General features: G+C 37.7%; 2 protein-coding genes across 2 annotated transcripts in view; one reads left to right on the top strand and one right to left on the bottom strand.

Moving 5' to 3' along the window:
• Positions 1–3,149, top strand: part of LMOD3 (leiomodin 3) — an 8,984-nt gene extending 5,835 nt beyond the window's left edge. The window contains exon 3 of the mRNA XM_023529675.1: positions 3,123–3,149. Within this exon, the coding sequence (XP_023385443.1) occupies positions 3,123–3,149 (27 nt within the window). The remainder of the gene's footprint in view (positions 1–3,122) is intronic.
• Positions 3,150–5,924: 2,775 nt separating this feature from the next.
• ARL6IP5 (ADP ribosylation factor like GTPase 6 interacting protein 5) lies at positions 5,925–24,003 on the bottom strand. Its single transcript, XM_011358487.2, has 3 exons — positions 23,706–24,003; positions 9,593–9,810; positions 5,925–7,513 (listed from the first exon to the last, which is right to left on the bottom strand). Exons 1-3 carry the CDS (start codon positions 23,879–23,881, stop codon positions 7,341–7,343), a joined length of 567 nt encoding a protein of 188 aa, XP_011356789.1. The 5' UTR covers positions 23,882–24,003; the 3' UTR covers positions 5,925–7,340.
• Between the last annotated feature and the right edge of the window lie 1,600 nt (positions 24,004–25,603).

The following is a 25,603-nucleotide window of genomic DNA, read 5'->3' as shown; positions in this document are numbered from 1 at the left end:
CACTCTGAACTAATTTTTGACTTGATGGTCTTGCATATCAGTCTCTGCTTTGAAATGCCTTTTATGTGTTCCAAAAGATTGGCAATTTCTCCTGCTTTCAGTTGCCTGGCTTGGCCTGCAATAGGCATCTCTGCATGTATTTCAGATACAAAATGTCACATAACTTAATCTACATGGTCCTGTAAAATGCTCTGTGAGAAAAATGAAAATGCATCATTCCACTGATGAAAATTCACTTCACTAATGTCGATTTTCTCCCCACTGCTCCATTTTTGTGCCTTGCCGCATACACAATAAATTTCTGCTTTAATGCCAAATAATAGTGTAATCTTTTAAGACTTTAAAAATCATTTTATTTTGAAGTCATTTTAGACTTACAGGGTTCAAAAACGGTTTAAAGAATTGTTACATGCTCATCACATTTTGCCACATTTGCTTTATCATTCTTTAAAAGAAATTTTACATGGCAACACAGCTGTAGCATGAGCAGTAGCTCAGTGGAGGCACAAACAGAAAGGCTGATGCATCTGCTTGCACATGCAGCCAACTATTATAAAACACCATTGATTGTGAGATGCTTTCTGATTTCAGGTCTGTTGAGACATCACTAAATGTACATCTTAGACTCGGCGAAATACTGTAAATGCCATCAGTGATGATATCACAAAATCTCAGCAGAAAGAGAGATTTTTGACCAGTCAAATGAGACACAACAATGCTCATTTGGAGAGGTGAAACTAAAGGTTTTCAGGTTTTCCCCTCTTGCATTGGAGGACAGAGATGCTCTCTGAACCCCTGGATTTTCAAGTATGAAATTAAAATACAACTTTGAAATCTCGTGTTTTTTTACTGATATTTTTAACTAGACTGAATGTCAAAAACACAAAAACATACTTAGAAATTATTCTTAGAAAATTTAAAAAAGACCAGCTTTCCTTTCATGTACTTAAAAATGTTATTTTCGTATTTTCTAGAGCATATCTCATTAAGTAGTCAGTTTGTATTTTAAAATTGTATATTTTTCATTTTAAAATTTATTCTCTCCCCACACCCTGCTTCTGGCCCAAGATCCCTGAAATGAAGTATCTACCAAAGAATAAAGGGAAATTTATATACTTGGTTAGCTACCTCCTTCTAGAAGTTGCCCTTCTAATTCAGTTTAGAAGAGGTGTATTCTGAAAGCCAAATATTGAAAACTAGTGGACTTAAGGCCAGATCTGAAAGTCTGTGTTTTTTTTTTTTTTTTGGCTTGAGTATTATGATAGAAAATAAGAAATATCACATTAAAAAATTCAGATGTCTGGCTCCACTTGAAACATCAGATCTGGCCACACGGCTTGCGTTTGCATGTCACAAATCAGCTGGATCTGTGTATTGGCTTCTCCCTTGAGCTAGATTATGCACACTCCGGTTTCTCTCAGTCCCCACCATGTCCTACTGCCTGACATCTGGTCTCCTTCACCCTTTTCCGTTACTTATTTGACTCCCGTGGAATGTTTTAGTTTTTCTTGCTCTTGTTTTCAGCTATATTTTAAAAGTCTTTGTCTTGTCTAACACACTGAATTTATTAGATAATGACTATGAGTTACTAACTTTGAATCAATATGCTAATAGTCCAAGGACATAAGCCTTGTACAGGCTTAGCCCTCAAGGCAAATGTACGATTTTCTTTCATCTTTAAAAATTCTGTGGTCCATTCACTGCCTATCATCCTGGGCAAGTATTCAAACTTTTTGCTGAGATAAAAATCCCATCTGTAGCAACTGTTTGATTCTCTGAGGCCAACTGCATGTATGTCATATGGAATCTTCTGTGCTAATCAAAAAAGGTAACTTTTAACATTCACTCAATTTCACTTCGGGCTCACCTATATTTATTTGTACTGCTTCCAGCCAGTTTCCTAAAGACACTGCTAAATTTCTCCTTTGAAAAAACTTCAGTATAATAATATGAACAGCCTTATTTAGCCAAAAGACTCCATGACGCGAGAGCAGTTATAACTATAAAACTAAGATTATAGACTCTTGAGCCTTATTCTTCATCTCTGGCCATTTCTTCTATATCTCATAAGATCTTTCTCTTTAACTAGGTTCTCTAGTTCTTATCCTTCTGCAATTTCTCCTCTTTCCCTTGAGCGAGCCCTACCAAAGTACAGTCACACGGTTCCCCTTCTGAAAGTCCAGCACCAGGGAGGGAGAGGGTCAGGAACGCATGGAGAATCCCTGGTTTGAAGGTTATACAGGTAGCAGCAACACATCAAAGGTCCTCTCTGATGGGCAGGGTACTAGGAAACCTTTCTAGCCAAAGGTCGTGGGCAAAGAATTGCCTGCAAGAGGGGCCAGAGCAGATTTGACCAAAATGATTCATCATATTGGCAGGTGGGCATGGCCAATAGAAATAGAAACATTCTTAGTCATTACTATACAAACTCTAAGTGTCCTATGGACTTCTTCAGCCTTCTATGGAAGGTGGTATGTATATAATAGATGAGTCACCCTCCTAAGACATACCACTTGAAATCCTTTGAGAACTTGCCTTAAGTTATTCCTGTGAAGCAAAGCTACAAGTTCATCTGCAGTTAGACTCTTTTGTGATTTTTTCTTTTTGCAACATTGCGTTTTTAAATTTTTGTGAACATCAAAGAAGGAATGGGCTTCAAAGAGGAAAGACAGGTTGTTAAAAGAACATATATTTTATATTTTGTGGTGGTATTTTTTGATGATTAAGGCATGAGTACTAATATCAGGCAGATCTAAGTTCAAATCCTGCTCTGCCACTTTCTAACTATGTGACCTTAAGCAAATTATTTATCCTGTATAAACCTGTACCACACATCTGGTAAATGCTAGTTGCAGGAGTTGAACCCAGGAGACTCCAGCACTTGCCCTTTTGTTTCTAAGATATGCTTCACATGTGCTCAAAGCTGTTGGGTTGATCCCTGGTATCAGCAAATGCTAGTGAATGGTAGTGGTAGTTGTTCTTTTCTCATGATTTGGGAGCTCTCTGGCCAGAATGCCTGATCCATTCTGCATCCTTTGAGGTATGTAAATGTCATTTTTGCTGTAAAGCTCTTGAATTTCCAGGATTAATTTTCCACTTTTCTTCAAATGCTTAAATCACAGGTGCAACTGCCAAAAGAACTGGAATAAGGGGTAACAGAATAATCTAGAAGAACAAGGAATTGAAGTAACGACTCTTGAATTAGAGTTTGGAGACAACATCAGCAACATAATTCTGGATCCAGGTGGTGAAACTGGGAACAATTCAAACATCTGATAGGAGTATTTTGTAAAAGGCAGAATGCTTGGCCAGGGGCAAAATAGAGACTGAAAAGGAAGGAGAAAGGAGATAAAATAATATTCAGTCAACAATTTCTACTTTCAATCAGTTTGAGTGACAGGTGAAATTTAGAGTTATGCTTCTAGCACAGAAGTTTAAAATAAATTGTAAATGTTTGCCTTACTATTACTTTCTTCTGCTAAATAACAATAAATATTATAGAAATGTTAAAAAAATTTTCTACTTCCATCTCCTCTGCTTTAATTCACCACACAGTTATCTTAAAAGGAGCAAATCATGTTTTATTCCATGGAAATACGAAGGGTAAATTGAGCTCAAGGCCCTTCTGTTGCTTTGAAAGGGAAGAATTGTTAATTAGCTCTTAGAATCAGGAGATATTTCCAGTTTCCAACTCTGCTTAGCTTTCTTGCTTTGCCATTCCTCTGATGTTTGGGAGTATACTTCTGATAGGAGTATCTGTGGAAAGCAGAATGTTTAAGCTGCAGAACACGGAAAAAATGAAGTATTTCCAGAAAAAATTATGGCAAAAACAAACCCCGCGTGTATACAAAAACTTCCCTGTTTTCATACATATAGAGACAGTGGGAGATAGTATGCTACATTTGTAAAACAAATTAATAAATTATAGATAATATAGTTATTGAGAAACTTTTGATTTAGGTAACTATATTTTGTTTGTTTTTGTTTAGTCTGTGACTCTAAATTGACCTTGTTGCTCTCCTCAAAAATACTCTAAATAAAACTTGCTATGGAATTAAACTGAAATTCCTTATCCTGTCATTCAAGGCCCTCCATTCCCTGGCCCCAATTTATTAATCCAGTCTTATTTGCCACAAATCTTTTATACTTCTCTTCATGAAACATTCTCATGCACTCCCTTGTGCCTTTGCTCTCACTGACCCTTCTGTAGAATATTCTGAGAGACTTCCTTTCTACTCTTCATTTATGAAAGTCCTATTCTGTCTTCAAAGCCTAGGTGAGACCCCAATCCTCCATAAAAATCTTCCAGACAACTCCAATCTGTGTTCTTTCCTCCTTCCAAGTTCCTAGAGCCCTTAATTATCCGTTCTAGTCACTAGATGCATAGAATCTGAAATTTTGTTTAAGACTCTAGAAATCAAAAAATCACACTTTGATGCTTTTTCTCTCCTTTACCTGAGTAAATGATTGGCACCTGCCTTCTTTCTCCTTTTATATAATCATAGATAGTACATAACAAGCCAAGCAGGCTAAGAGGGAATTAATTGAATGGGGACAGACTTAAAACAATATATTTTTTGGAAGGATAAGCCATGGTAAAGAAATATGGTGTTTCTATTTTTTAAAGATAACTTAGTGTATACGAAAGTATCCACATTGTTATGATTATTAATCAATCAATTTTAGAATAGCCAACAACTGATAGTTTTGTTTTCTCCTTTACTATTTCTATAAAACATGCTTGCATATAAAGCAGGCTAGTTAAGTCAATAAATAAAACTTTTTAAGTGTCTAACATATTCTACATCTAAAAGACTAAACACTGATAGGACAAAGCGCTCTCATCACGTTTAAAAGCTTAATGCATATTTGTGGTTGAGGTTCTAGAAAGCCCTTATGCATTTGCTTGTAGAGGCCACAGTGTTAATAAAGCCAGGAACTTCAAAATGTACTGATCATCCTGAAAGAGGACTTGAACCTTAGATGTGCAAAAAAAGATGATCCAAATTCACAGCTTATTGCTTCAACACACAGGAAAAGTCATTCACTATATGCTTTTTCTATCTACCCATTTCTACCCTAAAAATCTCCGAAAGGTTTAATTTGCTTTTAAAATGTAATAATTTCCCCCAAATGTTTGCTTCTTCCGACTGAGGGGTCGAGACCCGACTGGAGGTTGTTGAGGAGTTACCCGGCCTGTTCAGGTTCATGACATGAAGTAGATGTGTGGGCCAAGGAGTTCCTAGTGCCATTAGAAAACACCTCCCTTGTGCGGACCCAGCCTGGATGTTTTTATGACATCCTAGTGATAGCAAACCTTGTGCAATGTTGACATCCGACTAATACTATGAGGAGACAAAATAATGAAAATAGTTTTTCCAAAGATAACGAAATATATAACATCTGCATTTAACCACTGATTTGAGTGCATCCTTAGAAAATTGAATGTAATAAAAAGCCAGGACATTTTTAGAAATTGTTTGCTCTCTACTTTGTGTGAATTTTTATATAAGCACCATTTTATGAGTTATATAAAATGTTATAAAGAAAAAATGTAATAATTTATAGTATTTACATGCTACATTTTTCTATTATTATCCTTCCAGAATTGACCACTATTAGTACTTATAATGAGTATATTTTTAAGATTCAACTTGTCACTTTCTCCAAGTTTATTGTGTTTAGTCAGCAGAAATTAGCATGTAGAAAATAGGACTAAAGTTTGTATAAACCCATGTCAGGTTTAGAAAGAATCCTATTGGAATTCAATTTTATTCTGGCTGGAAGTACTAAAGCTTTATTTTATAGTATTTGAAACACAAGGTGAGTGTTTGCTGTATAGTATACCCTCATCATTTGTAGGGCTGTCACTGAGTTTCTCAGCTACTTAACACAGATGTGCATTAAACAAAGTCTCACAAAAAACCTTTGATAAGTTTTATTCTTCATATCTGGGTAAGAGTACAACTCCTAGACCATGTCTGTGAAGTCATGGTGGTATCACTGTGCTAGTAGGTTGGCTGGGAAAATATAAGAAAAATCAGGAGCAGCATGTTCTATTGCTTATTCTAGGACATACAGAGTCTCTTCAAGAAGTACTGTTCCAATTGTCTTCATAATTAAATGTAAGAGAAACCTAAATGTTTTCTATTCATCTATGAAATCATTCAAATGGCAAGCAAAACACATGTATAATCTATTTCTAAACACATGGGAAATGAAAGGATGAAAGTAACAATATATAAACATATGCTATCTTAATTCTAATGTCTATCTATAAAAACATGGTTGTAACAACTGCTATCTAAAAGTTTTATGAACTGCAGAAACCGGTGATCACTCCTATTTTCATTCCCATTTTTAAAAGTCGTTTTGCTTGGTCATCTAAAGGTGCTTTTCAGATTTCAAAAGATCAGATATTATTGTCCTCTTTGTGCCCCTAAGGAATTAATAACATACACATTCATTTTTTCTTCTTTCTAAATGTTCCAGTTAAAATTAAACAATGAAAAAATATAGGAAACATTATCTTGGACACCTTTTTGTTAAAACAACAAAAAATGTGCAATATAAACAGAACTCGTTTTATTTGTTTGTTTGTTTTTAACAAGACGTAAAGAGCAATACAGATTACACAGCTGTCACCTCCTTAAGGAAGATGACATTCAGTTTGCAACAAATACCTGCTAGTGAAAACACATTACTAGCATTTCAAAAATTTACAAAAAATTGACAAAATATTCTCCTAAACAGCTATTTTTATATTTGTAAACAAAATATAAACAACTGGTTTATCCCATTTCCACTGCACGTCAGATAGGAGGCAAGGTGATAGAGATCATTTCTGATTTTAAAAGAATAATAAAAACTATACTCCACATACTACAATCCTGGGGAATATCTTTGGAGGAGGATGCTGGAGGGGATTAAACAGGCAAATGCATGACATCAGCTACTTTAACAGTCTTTTTTCATTTACTCATATTGCCTTGACACTTAATAATGACTTTTTTTCTCTACAAGATAACAGTATCATTGCTGTACAATCCACAATTCTTTTATTTTCTTTTATTCCCCTAAAAATACGTGTGCTCCATTTCCTACCAGTTTTCATAAATGTAGTTGAAACTTCGACATACTAGGAGGGTGGTTTCTTTCAGTTTCTGAGGCCTTCTTCTATAACATCAGAGATATTAACAGTTTGGCCTACACATGCATGATGCCATAGATCGTTGGATGGTATGTGCACCTCCTATTTCAAAATTACAAACGGAAAGTAGGTCTGGACAAGGGCAAACTGCAATTCGACTTCTGCAGCCCTATCACCAAGTCAGCTATGTTTATTCCTTCACTTTACTGATATAGTCAGTGAGTTTGCTGATGTTTTCTTCCTGCTGTTCCAGGGCATCCAGGACAATGCCCATTGGTGTCCTCTTCAAACCTATTACCTCCATTTTATTCTCCAGTTTGTTCTTGAGGTTTCGAAGTCTCAATGATGCATGGATAAACATCACTACAAAGAAGTGAAACATGGTTAGCACCAAAGCAACAGCTATCTTTCTCCACATCAACATTATACTCCCTGTCTTCACACTTTTAGAAAACTGCCTTAGGTATAGTCCAGTCTGATTCTCTAATTGGTTCAAATCCTCAAATGGATCCTTGGACTTTATGTAAGTTTTATATAAGGCTCTTTGTCAAGTCATACATAGTTTCCTTTTTGTGTGAAAGCATTGTATTCAGCAGGCACGACCATAATGTGGCAACCACACTCTTTCCACCTCACATCGATATTGCCTTTTAGCTGCTACATAAAGGCCCTGACATTCAAAGCTAATCAACGTGATTCCAACCTGCATAAAAATCAGCCTTACACAAAGTTTCTAGAAAGGAACTCATGTTCAATTCAGGGATTATCTGTACTTTGTTCTCTACAAAAAGCATGTGGTGAAGTCCACCTAGGAGGTGAAGTCCACCTAAAAGGAGGTTTTTCCAATGTGCTGGATATAGATTTATAGATAAAAACTAAAGTCTTTATAGATTTGATGTACCCTCGCATTCCCCAAATTTGCTTCATCACTGAGAATTACTCAAGCTTGTTAAGTAACAGAATCCGTGGGCCGTCTCCTAGACCAGAACCTTAAAGGAATGAGCCTGGAAATCTGTGTTTTAAACATGCACCCCAGGTGATCTATACTAGTGATTTTTAAACTTCTGTGTACATACAAATCGCCTGGTGAGCCTGTTAAATAAATTCCCAGTATCCATCCCCCACACTCCCCAAATTCAGACTGAGGTAGGGCTCCGTAATGTAAAATTTTAATACTCACTCTGGATGATTCTGACACAAGTGATCTAGGACTCTCATTCTGAGAAACACTAATGTTCATTCTACCTGAGGTTCCCAATCTAGACTGGCCATTAGAAACATATGAGATTTCTAAAAATACACATTCTTTGGCCACCACTGAATTCTTTGACTCACAGAATCAAGATCTCCAAGAAATGTGGCTAAAAATTTTATATCTTTAAAAAGCATCCTGGATGATTCTCACAAGTATCAATGTTTGGGAATCAATGATCTTGTCTCGTTTCCTTATTTTATAGATGAGTGAACTACAGCCCATTCAGGATACCTGATCCAAATCACATGGCTGGTTTCTAGCTAGTCTAAGAATAAAAATCAACACCCGTGACTCTCTACCTATGACACATTTCATCATACTGGCCTGTCTCAGGCTCTGATGTGGAAAGGTACTAACTAAAGTTAACGAGATGTGTGTCTTAGCAGAATCACTGAAATACTAAGCCTCTAGCACGTAAGGAAAACTCGAAGACTATTTTAAAACATATGAATTTGCTGATTCAAATATTTTGCAGTGTGGGATTCATCAACAAATATTCTGGGTTTAATCTAACACAACCCCAAACAAGTAATTGATTTTATTTAATGGAATAATGAACAAGTGAACTGCTATTAAAAGTTAAAGGGATGTTCCTGTCACTTAATACACTAGAATTTTAATCAGATTTCTGATGAGACTGAAATTTTATCTTTTCTCTATTTCCAGCTTCATGTGTTTGGGATCTCAGTAAACAATGCATGTAAAACTTAGAAAATATCTAGTTCTCTTTGCCAGAATCTGAGGACTTGATATCTATATTCTGGGTCAATTATTTGTATAGGTTTATAAAACTTTTGACACGAATAATAATCTTCTCACTAAGCAGATAGTAAGTAGTTTACTTCCAAATGAAATACATTCATCCCTGTGTCAGGACTGTATGAATGGCACTTAAAGATTGAGAGCAGACTCTACTATCAGACAAATCTGGAATCCAATGCAGGCTATGCCAGTTTCTTGCTGCGTAACTTGGGATTTCTGGGGGTTTTTTTGTTTATTTTTGTGTCCCCAGAAGAGCGTGCCCAGTACATACTTGTGGAATTAATGGACTACTTATCAGAACTTGACCTGCTAGTTCAGAAAATTCTGATAATTTTGCACACATGCCAATACACATAAGAAACAAGTAATGCAATTCATTTCCACATTTTTTTAGATGTAAGAAAAGTCAACTCAGATTTACTTACACAACAAAGGAAAAGTGATGCCAAACACAAAGACCATGACCCCTCCAAACATGGATATGAGGAAGTAGCTAGCCAACATGACCACCATGACAAAGGCTGTGGGGTATTGCTTCTTCATGCGGCGAAGGATGTCTTTATTGTGGGCTGCCCACACAAACCCCGTGAACACAAGCACCACCACAATTCCTCCGAGGATCATGTTGAAGGGGCTCAGGAACCTGGAATATGGGGAACAAAAAGGGGGGGGCTAGGTCAATAGTAGTAGTAGCAGGAAGAGGAAGATGAGAAAGGGGAGGAGGAGCGAAAACAAGTAGTGAGTACTTAATAAGCATGTTATCTAAATTGCCTCATTTAATCTTCAGAACCTGCTGAGGCAGATACTACTCATTCATTTCTCCAAAGAAGAAATTTAAGAGAACAGTTGAGAAAATCATAGAGCTAAAATTCACACCTAGATAATTTGACTCCCACAAAACTCATCAGACCATCTTATTGGAGGCCCACAATTTTCAAAGACTTCTGAAATTTAAGAGACCCCCTCATTTGGAGGGGCTGTGTTTAGCTTTCATTCATCCTGAGTTTTAGTACACATTAGATTGTATTTACTGAGCTCTAAGAGGTTATTTAAACCCTCACAGAAACTGCCATGATAGATGAATGTAGAGTAGAGGTCACACAATGGCCTCCTTGGGGTAGATCCAGTCTATAGTCAAATTTGTGTTTGAACTGTACAGTGTTTTAAAAAACTTTTATTTGAATCCCAATGTGTTAAAAAAAAAAAAAATCCATAAAACTTGAGATTTCTTCCTTCTCCTGAAAACAAGAAAATCTAACACTAGGCCCACTTTCCCATGTGTCAACAACTTGCTGGAGCACCTTCTCATTCAGATAGAACAAATGTTCTCCATTTAGCCCCAGTCCCCACTACTATCTACTGCATCTCTGACACAGAGGCCCCAATGAGCTGCCATTAATCATTGTTTTTCTAATAGCTGGCCTGCTTCTCTGTCTTATGTAACTGGCCCAGCCATAGAGGTATTTGAGTTTATGGCTCCTGGCATACAGAGTCCATTATAATTCTTTAAAAGGGCCCAGAGTAACATTAGGAGATAGGTTATCAAACGAGGTTTCCAAGCACAGAGCTTCCAGATTCATTGGTACCTGAGCCAAAGGTTACACTACTGTTGATAATGGGGAAATACATTATAAAGAGGAAATTTAGACCAAGTATTTCAAAAGCAAGAATGACTGGGCATTGTAGCCCTCACCTCCGCCCCAAACCACTGTGTATACAAAACCTTTAATGATACATCTGTGGTGAGCAAGCACAACAAATTACTAATTCTTCACCCTCACAAGAGGCTAACGAGCATTTTACTTGGGAAGGACAAAAACAGTCAGTGTGTTTTCATCATCTCTGAATATAAACATGACTGATTTAGAAATGAAGGACAGAGAAAGAAAGGATAATGGAAGGCGATACCAAGAGCTTACTGTCTCTGAAATAGAGCAGATGAAAGATTCATACTCATGTTTTGATTCATATGTAGAATAACTAAGATTTTAAAAAATCTCTTGAAATATTAGCTGATTCTCCCTCCTAAAACATGAAAGTTATTTTTAAGTAGTTTCAAATAGGAGTGAAACTATTTTATCATAATGGGTGAAATCAGGGGTATAATCAATGTCAAATTGCTTTGAAAAAGGTAAAAATTTCTATTTAAATGCATGGAATTAAATAGTGGTAAGGGTAGCAATACATAATTTAAAATTAAACCCTATAATAATAAAATGCTTATTTCACTCAAAACTCTTGCAAATACTTATTCCCTTCAAGGCAATAAATCCCCTCCTCAGAATAGAGTCTAAGGAAATAAATAAAAATGCAAAGATTGAATTGCAACGGTATTCACATGAGTGGAATTTATGGTTAAAAACTTTTAGAAATAACCTATATGGCCATGACTTTTTGAAAGCTGAAGTATACTTAATAATATGGGAAGACATTAATAATATATTGAGTGGGTAAAAGCAATTATAATATATTCTCTCCATTAGGTAGATTTATTGTATACGTTATACAGCTCAGAAGTAGAAAATTTTACAATTAGCGTATAATTTTGTATTCGGAAATAAAATGAACATATAAAAAAAGAAAATGTAAAAGCAAATGCTCCTCAGCCCCAGGCCCCAGGATTGGCACAGGCCGACTACAACAGTCCATCTTTACTTCCATCACCTCTCCAATAGTGCAGTTACATCAGTGCAATTTCAATTCAAATACCACAGCGAAGTTGTCCTATTCTCACTCAAACCTTGGTTCCCTGCCCATTCTCCAGATCTTCTGCAGCCAAAGTGCACCGCCGCGCCCCGCCCGCCCGCTCTGCTTGCTCCCCCAAGCTTTCCCAACATCCAGCACATGCGCTCTTCTGTCTGTCCCCCTTCTCTCCAGTTCTTTGTTATCTGGGTCTAGTTAGTTTCTCTGTTCTTTTTTCTTTACTTGTCTTTTTAAAATTTTATATGGGTTATAGCCTGTCTCCTGATTTAACTCCAGAATTGGTCTGAGAAAGACAAAAATTTTCTAATAGACCCAGGAAAGGGAAAAATTGGACAGAACAAAAACAAAATCCTCTTTAGCAAGTGGTGGGGAGACTAGGTGGAGAGACCCAGAAATTCTCACAGATTAATACATCCCATTCCCAGCACTAAAAAGAATCTCAGGAAAATAACACCAAAGATTACAATAGTTAGACTGGGTAGTACTATCACGAATAGTTTATTCTCATTTGCTTATTTATATTTTCATATTTTTTCAATAGCTATGTATTACTTAGATATTTAAAAATTGATATTTAAAAATGAGCAAATGAAAGTGGGAAAAGGAACCTGAAAGAAACAAAACCTTTTACCTCGACGTTGACCCATCCCAGAATTTCTGAGCTATAAAGAAAAGCAAAGACCAACATTAACTCAAAGAACTGGAGTGGAGGGTTCAAGTTTAAGGAAAATCCTTTACATAAAATATAAATGAGATGGTTGGTTAGCAGCAAAGTGTCAAAGTCTTCTACTAAGTTGTTTCCAGAATACCTATTAAAATAATTCATGAAGCGAGCATGTAATAAAATGCATGCTAAGCTTTTTCATTTTCCTCAGGACAAGTAAAGTAGACATCTGGGTTGAATTTCTAAATAAAGACAAGGACAGATATTTCAATAACTATATATGGTGCCAGGTGGGTACTAGACTAATCAGGGGATCACTTTGTAAATTATGTAAATATCTAACCATTATGCTGTACGCCTGAAACTAATATAAAATACTATTGAATGTCAACTGTAATTGATAGAAAGAGAAAAATAAAGACAGACAGACAGCCAAGGACAAAGAACAATGAAAAATCCAGGCCTAACTCAAGCAATTCCAGATTTGCTTTTCACCTGTTCCTGTTGCTCATGCTCAAAGGAAAAGAAAAGAGCAGAGTCCTATAGAACTGGTTTCAGTTTACAACACACCCAGCCACAATCTATAATTAGAAAGTAACTAAGTTTCTAAACTGGAAAAAATGAACCAAGTTACTCAGAGTAGAAATGATTTTCTTTCTTATTCTGCTTACCAGCAATTCAATTCTAAGAAATGGTAAAATGCATACCACTTAAATGCCCTGGCACCTGCCTGCGCTGGAGCAAATAAAACAAACACACCAGAGAGAGGGAGAGGGAGAGCAGCAGAGAGGAAAAGAGGAAAAGAGAGAACATAATTTTTTGTCCTTGGTGGAGATAGGACCTAGTTTCACAAATAAGAAACATTAAGTATGTTTTTCCATTGTGAGATAAAAATAAAAACATGTACCTACATATATATATATATTCACATAAATAAATGAATAAATAAATAGTTGAAAATCCTAGTGGAATCATTGATGGTTATAAAAAGGCTTAGAATTCCACCACAGAAGCCTGTAGCAGTCTTGAAAAATGAAGTGGTTGCGTCCCATTACATAGATGAATAAGCTAAGCTCCTGAGAAGTGATGAAATGTACTCAAAAGGATCCAGGGGAGGAAAAAAGGTGCCAGTTGATGTAATTATGACAGTAATTCACAATATAACCTGTTCTGTATTGTTAACCAGACTCAGTAATTTCTTCCCAACCCCCAAACATTCTAAGTAACCCCATTCTTCCAGTTGGGGTAAGCAAGTGGGATCGTTCTGGGAAATCCCTTAGCTTTCTTGTTTCTCTCTCTCTGAAGGAAGGTGGTTATTAGTGGGTGTGAACACATGCCTTAAACTTGCCAACATGATTCAGCTAACTATAGTTCCAGCCTAAGCTGCGGAAGGGAAAAAAATCTTGGCCAATCACAAAATTTTAGAGCTGATTGTTACCTTGAGAACTTGCCTCATTCTACAGGAAAAGTAAGTTAAGGAACAGAGAAGTTAATGAGTTTGTCCCAAGGCCACCAGATGCAAAGTTGGCGATAAAAGTTTACCAAAACTGAGATCCTCAGATAAACTCAAGCTCACTTTTGGTAACTCCTTTCATGTTACAATGCCAATGAAAATCACTGAAGCAGTGAAATATTTCCTGAGCAGCAGAAGCAGTTTTCATAGAGTTCCAATTTTCTAACCCAAAAAGCTATTTTCGCAGTTTGGTTCCTGAGGAAGCCTGACTCACCAAGAAAGTGAGGAACAATTTACTCACAGTGGACTTCTCCAAATTGGTGTTTTTCTATAACAGCCAAAGGGATCACTGCAAATATGAATCCATCCATCCATTTTCTCACTTCTCATTGCTCTTAGAGTAAAAACAGAACTCTTTACACATTCTACCAGGCCCTGTAGGCTCTGGCCCCTGCCTGCCCCTGTAGCGAAGTCCACAGCATACAACTGTGTAGTTTGGACCTGGGCCAAGGAAAGCTGGCTGAGGGGGAAAGTGGGCCTGAAATCCAGGCCACACTTGATTTGCCAAGCCCACAGTTTGGTGTAGGTTACATCTGCTAGGAGTACGTAAGGGTGCTTTTAATAATTAGTATGAGGGAGCCCTGAAAGATAGCAATCGCTCTGCCTGCCAGCTTTCTCAGACCATCTTCTCCTAATTCTGCACTCCATCCATTGGGGCTTCTAATGACCTCTAGAACTCCTCCTGCCTCCAGCCACGAGAGGCTTGTGCACGAGCTGTTCTCTTTACCTGATTCACTCTTACCTCCTTCAAATCTCAGCATAATCAGCCTTTTCTCAATCTCTCTGACCAGGTCATAGCACCATATACCTCTTCATTATAGCACTTACCCCTGGGGCAGTTTTACATTTATCTGAATGAGTATTGGATGAACATCTTTGTCTCTCACTAGAGATTAAGCTCCATGAGGGCAGGGCTTGAGATTTTCTTCCCAGCACCTAGCACAGTACAAGTATTCAATAAATATTCATCAAAAGAAAGAAAAAAAACTAAGTAAGAATCTAACATATTTTCATGTTATTTAAATAAGCCCAGCAACTTTCTACGGCCACAAATTAAGAGATGTGAGATCTGTCTTGGACAAATCACTATTATTCTCATTGTACACTAAATATTACTAGAGAAATAGTCCCCGTCTTTGTGCCTTCACAGAGCTGTGATGAAGGAAACACATAGCAAAGCAAAAATAGGAAAAATCATCTAAACTCCTACACAAATATAAGAGATAACTATTACGATATAATCAGTGAGATTTGTAAATTTTGTCACTAGAGTAGGCTGGGGGTCAGGAGGGAGAGTGGGTCCTACAGACCTGACCAAATAGTCCCCGCTTGCTCTTTGATACCTCAGATAACCCCAACAGTCTTCTTGGGGTATTTTGGTTTCCTAACATGGACTTTTGTCCTGGCAAGAACTGTTTCTGACTGTAAAGTATAAATGTAAATGTTCAAACCAGTTTTGACTAAATGTGATCAGTGTCTCCTGGGCCTAATGATTACCAGCAATTAGGTGGGACAGGAGCCTGTCTCTTGTCACAGAAAGGTCATAGTAACCTAATCTTGAGGTTTTCCTACCCAAACGAATTGCGAAGTCCCATGCTATTTACTGCATACTCACTGTTTACTGAAACCTATTCCCCTGTGTTATTTGCACAAACTAAACACATCCAAATAATCCACTGTCTTGGCAGCCATTTACATCCATAGTAAAACACCTTATGAATCTCCAGGTTTTCTTTTGCATGTATCGAGCTAATTAATTACTTGTTTTATTTTTAACAAACAACAGGTTGGACATGGGTTAGAAGTCATATTGCTCATATTCCCCACAGTGACAGAGCTTCAAATAACAGTGTACCAGGCTCTGGTTATACTGCAACAAATCCTTTTTAAACTTTTTATTATGGCAAATTTCTAGCATGCAAAGGAAGAGAGAATGGTACAACAATCCCTCATGTATACTCATCATTTCCTTCAACAATTAAGAACACATGTTTACTCTCACAAGAAATGCTTTAGAACTGAAGTGGAAAGATATCTGTTTACAAACTGTTCTTTCTGAACACTTTTAGTAGAATAAATTGTCACATTACAAGTTCTTATGAAACTGTGGAAAGAAGACAGGAGTTGGACATATGCTAATGAGCTTGGTGACAGATAAATTCCCTTCCTACAAGCAGTTTCCCGTCTATTTACTTCCCACTAACACCCAATTTCTGCAGTCCCTTTTGTTCCTCTGAGACAAAGAGAAGCTGTACTGATAGAATATGAAGCAGATCTATGGTAGGATTAGAAATAGGAACCCAAACCCCAGTTTTCTACTTCAGATGGGCTTTCTGCCTTCCAGGTTTCTCCATTAGCACATGCTCCATGGGAGGGAGGGCCAGGAAATCTTATATATTTATGGTAAATGCCTGCAGAATGGAGAAGCAGTCTTCAGGTTTTGTTTAAGATCATGGGCATGAAAGCATTTATCCAAAAGGAAAATAAGACATTTCCAAAAGTGCTGATAAATTTGGTATTAAGTGGATAGGTTCGAGTCCATCTTGTAGAATTAGATTTCCTATATGGACCCCTAATAAGTTGATTGAGAGCTTTTGCTCTCTAAGAAAGGGGCCAAGAATCCAAAATATGCTCATTTATTTTGCACATTTATCTAGAAACCACTGTAAATCCTTACGTAGGAAAAGAGGACAGAAACTACAAACCTCGGGCTGACAGTGGAAAGGAATATTAAAAAAAAAGTGTGTGGGGAAAAGTCAAGAAGAACAAAGTATCAGAAGATGATTTAATAGAAGGCTATCCTTATCAGATGACAAATTTTGAAATTAAAGCTATATTAAATGTTAATAGACCTCTTAAAGTTCTGTACTCAACACATAACCCACCAGAGGAAGACATACACCAGCATGCCACATGCTCTGTCAAATGTGCAAATAAAGGGATATGAGAGGGCAGAAAGATATTAATTCTGGGAGGATTTGGGAAGGCTTAGTGAATTTGTATTCCTGCCTGTAATCTCGGGGCTTACACAGTGTCTGGCACAAAGTAGGTGTTCAGTAAATATTTCTTCAATTAAGTGGAGGGCGAGAATGAGTAAACTTTCATAACCCTTTCCTCTGTCCACATACTAAATGCCTCTTCCGTTCTCAACATCTGAGAATTTTGGAATTTGGAATCATAATGCACAAAGGAGATCAAGTAAGTCAGATTAAAAATGATGTATGTTTATTTAGTTGTATATTTCTGTCTTCTTGCTATACTCGTATAAAAATTATTGTGTTCACTGTTGTCTTGCTGCCCTTCTAGACTCTAACTGCAATGAAGGCAGGAATCATAGCTGTCTTATTCTCTACTGTATCTTCTGGAACAGTGCCTGAGAAGTTGGTAAGTGCTTCGTATACTTTGTGGAGTGAATGAAGGAAGCAACACAAATAAGAATAATATTGTAGAACTGGTGTTGAAGCTGATTAATCCCAAAAACATTTCCACGAGTTTTTTAGCATAAACAGGCTAATTAATTTCATATGTTTTAATACATTTCCATCTAGAGCATCCCAGGGCTCTCTTATTCTTTTCTTCCTCTACTAACTAGAAACTTGATTTTTCATCCTTGTGGCAAAAAAAGAGAAGAAAAGAAAAGAAAAGAAAAGAAATCTAACCATTTCTTAACACTAGGTACCAGTAGCATAACCCTAGAACATATTATGGGACCACACTCATTTTGAAAAGATTAAAACAATGATCTTTTCAAACAGAATTACCAGCCTTCCAGAAAGTCCTTTGCATCTCAAACAACTGAAAGCATAATGTGGCAAGTTTACTTTCTAGCCTCTGGCAACAGGCCAAATGTGATGAGGTACTTTCTAAAAAAATATGGGCTCTTATCATTAGCAGCTACATTGTGCATTCTTAAAAGGGAGACATGAATGTACACAATTGAGAATAACTGTCTTTTTCTAACTGGAGATGCAATAGAGGTGTTTATATGTTTGAAAATTCTGTGTGTGGTTGCTGCTTCTGATGCTGTGCCAGAAAATATGAGTTCTGGTGGCAGGAAGAGATTTGTGAGAATAAAACAGGCAAATAATACATATGTTGTGAGAGTCACCTATTCAGTTGAAATTGGTTTATTTGAAGCTTTAGAATATTTGCAATATGATTTAATGGAAAAGTATTTCACTTCATATCAATAAAAGAAGCTGCTAAAAAAAAAAAGAAAAAAGCTACTATTAGCCGCTTCGGTTTCAATTGGCCTTGTGATCTCGAGCTTTTTATTATTGTGAAGTTGGGGAGTTGGATGGGATTAGTACTTTTCAACTTCAGCTTAGGGGTGTATATCAGAATAAACTAGGGTGTTGAGATGAAGCTTAGATGCCTGGATTCAGGTAAGAACTCTATATTTAGAATCTCTGAAGATGGCACCTGGGCATATAGGTATACTTATTTAAATTTTCTTGGAACCAGACGACTTACTAAATTTTAATGTGCCTGTGAATCACCCGAGTCTTGTTATATTCTGACTCAATAGGTCTGAGGCCTGAGATTTTACATTTCTAACAAGCACCCAGGGTGAAAGATGCTGCTGTTCCATGGCCCACAATTTGGGTAGATTTCTCCAGCTCAAATCTTTTGGCATTCTATTAAGCACATAGAAACTCCTGTCCATAACTAGAATGTATCACATGCTTAGTACTTAAATTGCAAGTGCTACTAGGTGTTGCCTTTGCTTTTCACTTTAAAAATAGAGGCACAGATTTCTATTGCTTTTCACTTTAAAAATAGAGGCACAGACTTCTATTGCTATATGTGATGTAAAAAGAACATCTAGTGCCAAGATGTCGAGTGTCAAGTGTGTAGAAAGTAAATCATGTCCTCTTCAATCTTACACATCTCTCCTATCTTGATTTAAAGGACGCAAAGCCATTTTCAGTAAAACACATCACCTAGCTTGTTATTCGTGTTATTCCTTCTGAGTCATTCAATCTCTTCTGAAGTGATGCCTGAATTTCAAAAGGAAACTCAAGTCTTCAAGGGAAGCAAAATTTTACAAACAATGTAAGTTGCAATAATGACAAAACCACTAAAGTGTATTTATCATTTAATACTTCTGCCTACGAGAATACACAAGTTGTGAGAATTTTAAATATGCTGGTAACCTAGGATTTAATACAATAACACTAACATTTGAGTGTTGTTATTTGCTAGACCTTAATGTGCTTTAGATTAAGTCATTTAATTCCTATTTTATAGCAGTGGAACTCAAGAGCAAATGAACTTTTAAGCAGAAAGCCAAGAAAAACAAATGTCAGAATTCTGTCAAAAAATAAAAAGACTGAGTCTGTGGAGCCAGTAAAGTCTCCAAGGCAGACTAATAAAAGAATGATAGCCCAACAATCAATAAATTAAGGAAAATGATCAAAGCTATGTAAAGCTTCAAATCCACTCCATTCTTACGTTTGAAAAGTCAGGAGCTAAAGTCAAGTTGCTTTGCTATTAGTTGCTAAGAATTCTTTTCGTAACTTGTTATAAAGCAACTTGAATTTCATGAAGACAATGTTGAAGAATCATCACAATTTTTTTGGCAGTAAAGTAGTGGTTCTCAATCACGATCACGGGAGATTTTGATTCCCAGGGGACATTCGACAATGTCTGCAGACATTTTTGATTGTCACAACTTAAGGAGAAGGTGCTGCTGACATTCAATGAGTAGAGAGTAGGGGTTTTGCTAAACATCCTACAACACACATGACAGCCCCCACAACAGAGAATTACACAAGCCAAAATGTCAACAGTGCTGAGGTTGAGAAGTCTTGCCAGAGAGTAGTTCATCAAAATTCTACAAGAGCAATATGAATTAGTCTGAATTGTAACTTTTTTAAATTGATTTTTTTACACACTATGGTAATCTTAACCAATATGTAGCAGGTGATGTCAGTTAGAATCATTTTAGGAGCATGTCGTTATTATGTACCGGCATGCTGCTATGTGCTTCAAAATAATTTTTCCCATCAAATAAATTAAAAGTTGCCCCTGAGATTATGTTGAGGCCTTACAGTTCATTTATTTACTTTTTTCACACACCAGCTAAGCATCTGCTATATAGGTCTCAGGGATACAGAGAATAAAAATAACAATAACAATAGCAAGAAAAAAATTACAAAGAAAATGCACAGTCTCTGTTCTCAAGGAGTCTATAGTCCAGAGTGGAGGCAATTTAAAAGCCTGTGGGGTAAGTACCAGGAAAGATACAGGCATAGGTGTGGGACCCAATTAACACAAGAGAGTGAGGGACAAAGGGATAATGTTTCCTCAAAAAGATGGTACCTAAGTTGAGTCTTGTAGGAAAAGCAGGAGGAGGTGAGTAAGATGGAGACTAGAGTTTGGATGGATACAGCTGCTGGAATAAAGATACTATTATATTTCTCAGTAATCTCTATGGCAACACCAACAATGATAAAAATAATAAGTAACATTTGTGAAGCAAAATTTGGGGCTGGACATTGTTCTAAGGGACCTGACTATATTAACTCAGGTACTACAATTAGTCAGTCTCATTTCACAGGTGAGGAAGCTGAAGCACGGGGTGGTTCAAGTGACTTCCTCAAGGTCACATGGCTAGTGACTGGCAGGTGGGATTTAAAATTTACCTAATCTGTCTCTGGTGCCTAAACTCTTAACCACTACCCTATACTACCTGAAGAGTCAGAAGATATGGCAACTGTCTTCAGCAAGGGCTATTAACTAAGAGACTTACTCATAATTAATCATAGTAGAACTACTAAGTGGAAGTCATGTGCCTGGTAAACCATGCTGTTAAGATGAAGATCAAACTTCTGAACATGGATTATCAGGACTTGTTTAATCAGGTCCCATACACAGATTTATCTATACTCTAATCTCTCTTAATCTTCACCTTGGTACAGGCAGCCCTTTCTAGTATTTTTGGAGCTAGATGATATCCTCTTGGTCTTCCATCTCCCTTCCTGCAATCTTGAAAAGCAGGTCTTCTATACCCTCCCTCAAGCAGGTTTTCCACACAGGAGCATTCAGAGTTGAGACTAGAGCTCTCCAACAATGCCCTGGAGGCCTCTCCTCACCAGCAGTTGATGGAACCATTGAATAACAACCTTTGAACACAGTCCTTTTCCCAATAAACAACCAGGCCACATTTTCATACACATTCTACCAAGATAAATGAGAAACTATCAAATGCCAGTAGAGGATTCGGATAAACAGCCTCCAGGACCTCTACAACCCACCCACCTACTGACATCACCAAATGAGGAGAGCTCTCTTAGAATGAGAAATATTCCAGAATCAGCTAAGGTCCCTGACCCTGAAGATACTTGGTTTCTCCTAGCTTTAAGAGAATAACTCTAGACTTCATGACTCATAGAGAAGGAAGATGGCACAATAGTTAAAAGCATAAGTCTCGCTGTGACTTTGAGCAAGTCACTTAACCTCTCTAAGCTTCAAGTTTAATAAAAATAATACAATAATAATAATATTGGGTTTTACGAGGGAATACAGTAAATTACTTAGCAAAGAATTTAGCACACAGAACACTAAAAAATGTTAGCTTTTATTATTGTTAGATTATAAAAAAAAGAAAAGGGCAATTTGTGGAAAAAACTACAGACTGAGTTTGTAGACAAAGAAAATATTAAATTTTTACTGGGGTACAAAGGAAACCTCACATTTTGTACATAGCTTTCAAAACAACTTACAACTTACTGGCCTCTATCGCTTGTAAGTTTTTAAAGCTAAGAATAAAAAAAAAAACATGGTTATTTTTAATGTTTATCTTCAAAAATTTCACTGCCCACCAACATCTTTCATTTGAAAAAGGGAACAGGAAGGGCCAATGCCTCCAAACTGGCTGAGTTAGTGGACCCCATAATGAGGAGCTGGCCTCTGGCCCTCTCTATGAAAAATGGGTTCCATAAAGACAGCAAAAATGCCTGAGCTGTGTTTGGTATGGGCAATACACTTCTGAAAAGCAGTGGTTTTTTCAGCTCATTTGCTTGGTCTGTGTCAAACTTTGCCCTATATCTAAGTTTTTGGGTTACCTTAACAAAATAAAACAAAAACAACAACAAAAAACAAACCCGTAACTAGATTGCTATGATATCCTGCTTCCTTCTTTACAAAATGAGAAAAAAGAAAGCAAAACAACAGGTGCGATCCTATTTACGATTCATTTTATTTTAATTTTTTTTTTTTTTTTTTTTAGTGTGTCATGAAATAAGCCTTAGGCATAAAGCTAGGGAAAGGTTCAGAAGGCAGCTGCCTCAGGCCTGTCCTACCCTAACTAATTTTAACTTGGCTGCCACTCTAATTCAAGGTTGGCTCAGAGCCCCTGCCCTCTACACACCAAGCCATTCTCAGAGTCTGCAGTTCCTTAAGCAACACATTATGAGGATCTGAGTAATTAATTGTCTATGAAACCCCACAAATGAGTGTCCTTTTCTGCATAGGGGTAACTACTCTGAAGCACACCCAGAGATTGTGAACTCTTTTCCTCTGTGCTGTGTATTTGGCCCTGTAGCTTCTCAAAAACTGCCACGTGCCCTTGGGCCTGAATTCATCTCTGATTGGTCTCGCTGGGCTCCAAGCCTGGATTCAATAAATAAGCCAAAGAATAGCAAACCAACTTAAGAAACCACCCTCTTCGCCCTTTCCCACAAATCTCCAAGTTTGGATTTCTCCTTTCTCCCAAGCTCTTTCCTTCTGTGTTTACTCAAGTAGAAATGTCAGACACTTCTTTAATGGCAAATGAGTTACTTTATAACTTTATAACTGAGGGTAGCTTTTTCTTTAAAGATCCATATGATAAGCGAGATCTAGAATATCACCGCCGCATTCTGTAAAAGTAAGAGAAGCACTCCTTAAAGGGTGAACTACACAAGAGAAGGTGGTTTCTAGCACAGCAAGTGTGCGTGCCTGTGTATAGCCTGGGACATTTTTAATATTAAGATTAGGTGTTGAAAAAGCCTTCAATACACAGACCACAGGCTAGAAAGTGTAGAGACAGTGACCACGCCCAGCAACACCTGGAAGAAATAGCGAAAGGACCCCAGCCTTCAATCACACACTGAGAGAAACGCCACCAGGGTACACCCATCCTCTTGCTCCCAAGCTCAGCTCTCCTGTACAGTATGGCAGGCACTAGGCGGAGAAATCCACAAAATGCGTCGCCTCTTTAATACCCTTTCTACACTACCACCCCTAGAAGGCAGAGTCCGGATCCACACCCCGCCGCCCCAACCCTCCCAGGGCGGCGTCCGCCCTAGCTAGCCCCAGGATAAGGTTACACCACTTTCCTTTTAAAAGACAGGGGCGCTACAAATATTTTCCCCAATAACAGCGTAATCGGGGCACAGAGGGAAGAGATATCATTTTTCTTGTCCGTAGTTCGCAACATTTCTTACTCTTAGGGACACCCCTCACGTCTCGGCCTCAGGCGCCGAAAGGAAATGGGGCTCCCCCAGATTGCTGCGGCCTGGATCTGCGAACGAGTTTCCACTGGATTGGCCTCTTGCAGTCGCCAGAGCCGGTGCTGGGCGTGGAGAGCGTTTCTGCATGCCGGGATCTTGTACCCTGAGCCCCCTCCATGCTGCTGCCCACGATCAGTGCCCGGAAGGGAGACCCCACTTACCCCACAACAGAAATCATCATGGCAGCCACCACCAGGTAGTTGGTCTGATAATAGAGCAGATTGCTCACCACGCGGTTGTTCCATTTAGAAATGTCCCTGAAGTCCGGCCGGGCGAAGCGGTCAGAACCTGGGAAGAAATCGTCCCAGGCTCGGAGCGGGGGGATATTCACGTCCATGGCTGGTCTCTCAGCTTCTTGTTCTTTGCCTCTGGAATTTGGCGGCGGCGGCAGCAACTGATCAGCTGAGCTAAGTTAGAGATGACAGCAGCTCTGCCTCTGTCGGCTCTGCGGTTGGAGGGCAGCGAAGCAAAGGAAATTCAAAGCGGGAGGGCGTTTTTCTCTTCTTTACTTCTTGATTGGCTCTAAGTGGTTGGTAACAGGAAAACTGGGGCCCCGCGACAGAGCAAGGGGCAAAATGCAAAATAAAGACGAAATGACAGAAAGAAACCAGCGGAAATCCTCTGTCTGATGCGAGGTGCTGATGCCTTCCCTGGCAAGCCAAATACGATCAGCCCCCGTTAAAAATCCCTCTTCTGTTTAACCTAAGAATGTGTCCTAGACCTTGTGGAAAATTTTTGCAGCTGTTCAGATGCCAGTCTAATTGAAATGGAATGGAAGACAACTATAGTGACACTGGAGGATGAGTTGGTTTTGAAAACTAAGTCGTTACTTACCTCTGCACATCTGAATGTAATTCCCGTGTTTCTGTTTCACCATGAGTCACTATGAATGAAATCGAATTGACAAAATTAGAAAGAAGAACGTGTAGAACGGAGGGGTTGATTTGTTACTTTTCTTCTTTGTTCTCCATCCCTGTTTTCTGAGGGCAGAATTCTGATACAGTGTTCACTCTGGTCATTTCAGCCCTATTTCTGGGCATACTGCTTACATTTGAAAACAAACAATGGTCTGCAGTGAGCTAATTGTTCTGGGCAGAAACATGGATTCCACTCCAAAAGACCTTTCTCAGTTTTATCCTAATATTTGGGGACAACTTTTAATAAAAGAGCACGCAATGCTTTAAATGATAATGTGTAAAGGAGGTCAAATATGTGGTGACAGAAAGAAATCTAACTATGAGAGGTGAACATACAGTGTAAATATATATATATATGCCTTACTGTTAAAGTGTACAGCTGAAACTTATTGGATTTCATTAACCAATGTTACCATAAAATAAATAAATAAATAAATAAATAAATAATAAACAAACGAACGAACAAATAAATAAATGATAATGTGATAGCTTTGTATCCCAGCACAATTTAGTTGTAAATTGCTGTCTAAGGCTTCCAAAGGGTCTTCTTTACTCAGTTAAGGGGCTACTTGGTACAATAAACCTTTTAACTCAAATGTATCAGAAAAAAACATTTTAGTTCATTGCATAGCATGGTAGGCAAATCCAGAGATGCTAGTGTCTAAAATAACAGTCTCTAAACCTGCCAGTGGTGCTGTTCTTAAAAACCTGAATTCACTCTCCTCAGACCACCAATTTTCAAAAACAAATCAGAAATCAACAAAATATACCTAGTGAAAGTCTAGAAGACATAATTCAGAAGGCAGTTAAGTTAGTCACAATGACTAAGAAAATACTGTCACTGGTGTTGAATAAAGTTTAAAATGTAAAAATATTCCTGAACTCTCACATTTTCTTGATTATGGAAAGATGAGAAGATTTCATGTCAGAGAGAGCAAAATTAGAGTCCCAGCTCCTCCATTTCTTGCGAGTGACTTTGGAGAAATCAATCTCCTCCAGCCTCATTTTCTTCCTGTGTAAAGTGGGTATAATAAGAACATCTCCTGTATAGTTGAAGATAAATAAAAGAGTGGATGAGAGGTACTTAATGTATAGTAATTGCTCTGATACCATGATATTAATAGTCCTTTAACCTAATTTGT

The sequence above is a fragment of the Pteropus vampyrus genome, unplaced genomic scaffold (assembly GCF_000151845.1).
Source record: "Pteropus vampyrus isolate Shadow unplaced genomic scaffold, Pvam_2.0 Scaffold41, whole genome shotgun sequence".
Taxonomy (NCBI): Eukaryota; Metazoa; Chordata; class Mammalia; order Chiroptera; family Pteropodidae; genus Pteropus; species Pteropus vampyrus.
This window is presented reverse-complemented; position numbering and strand designations above follow the sequence as displayed.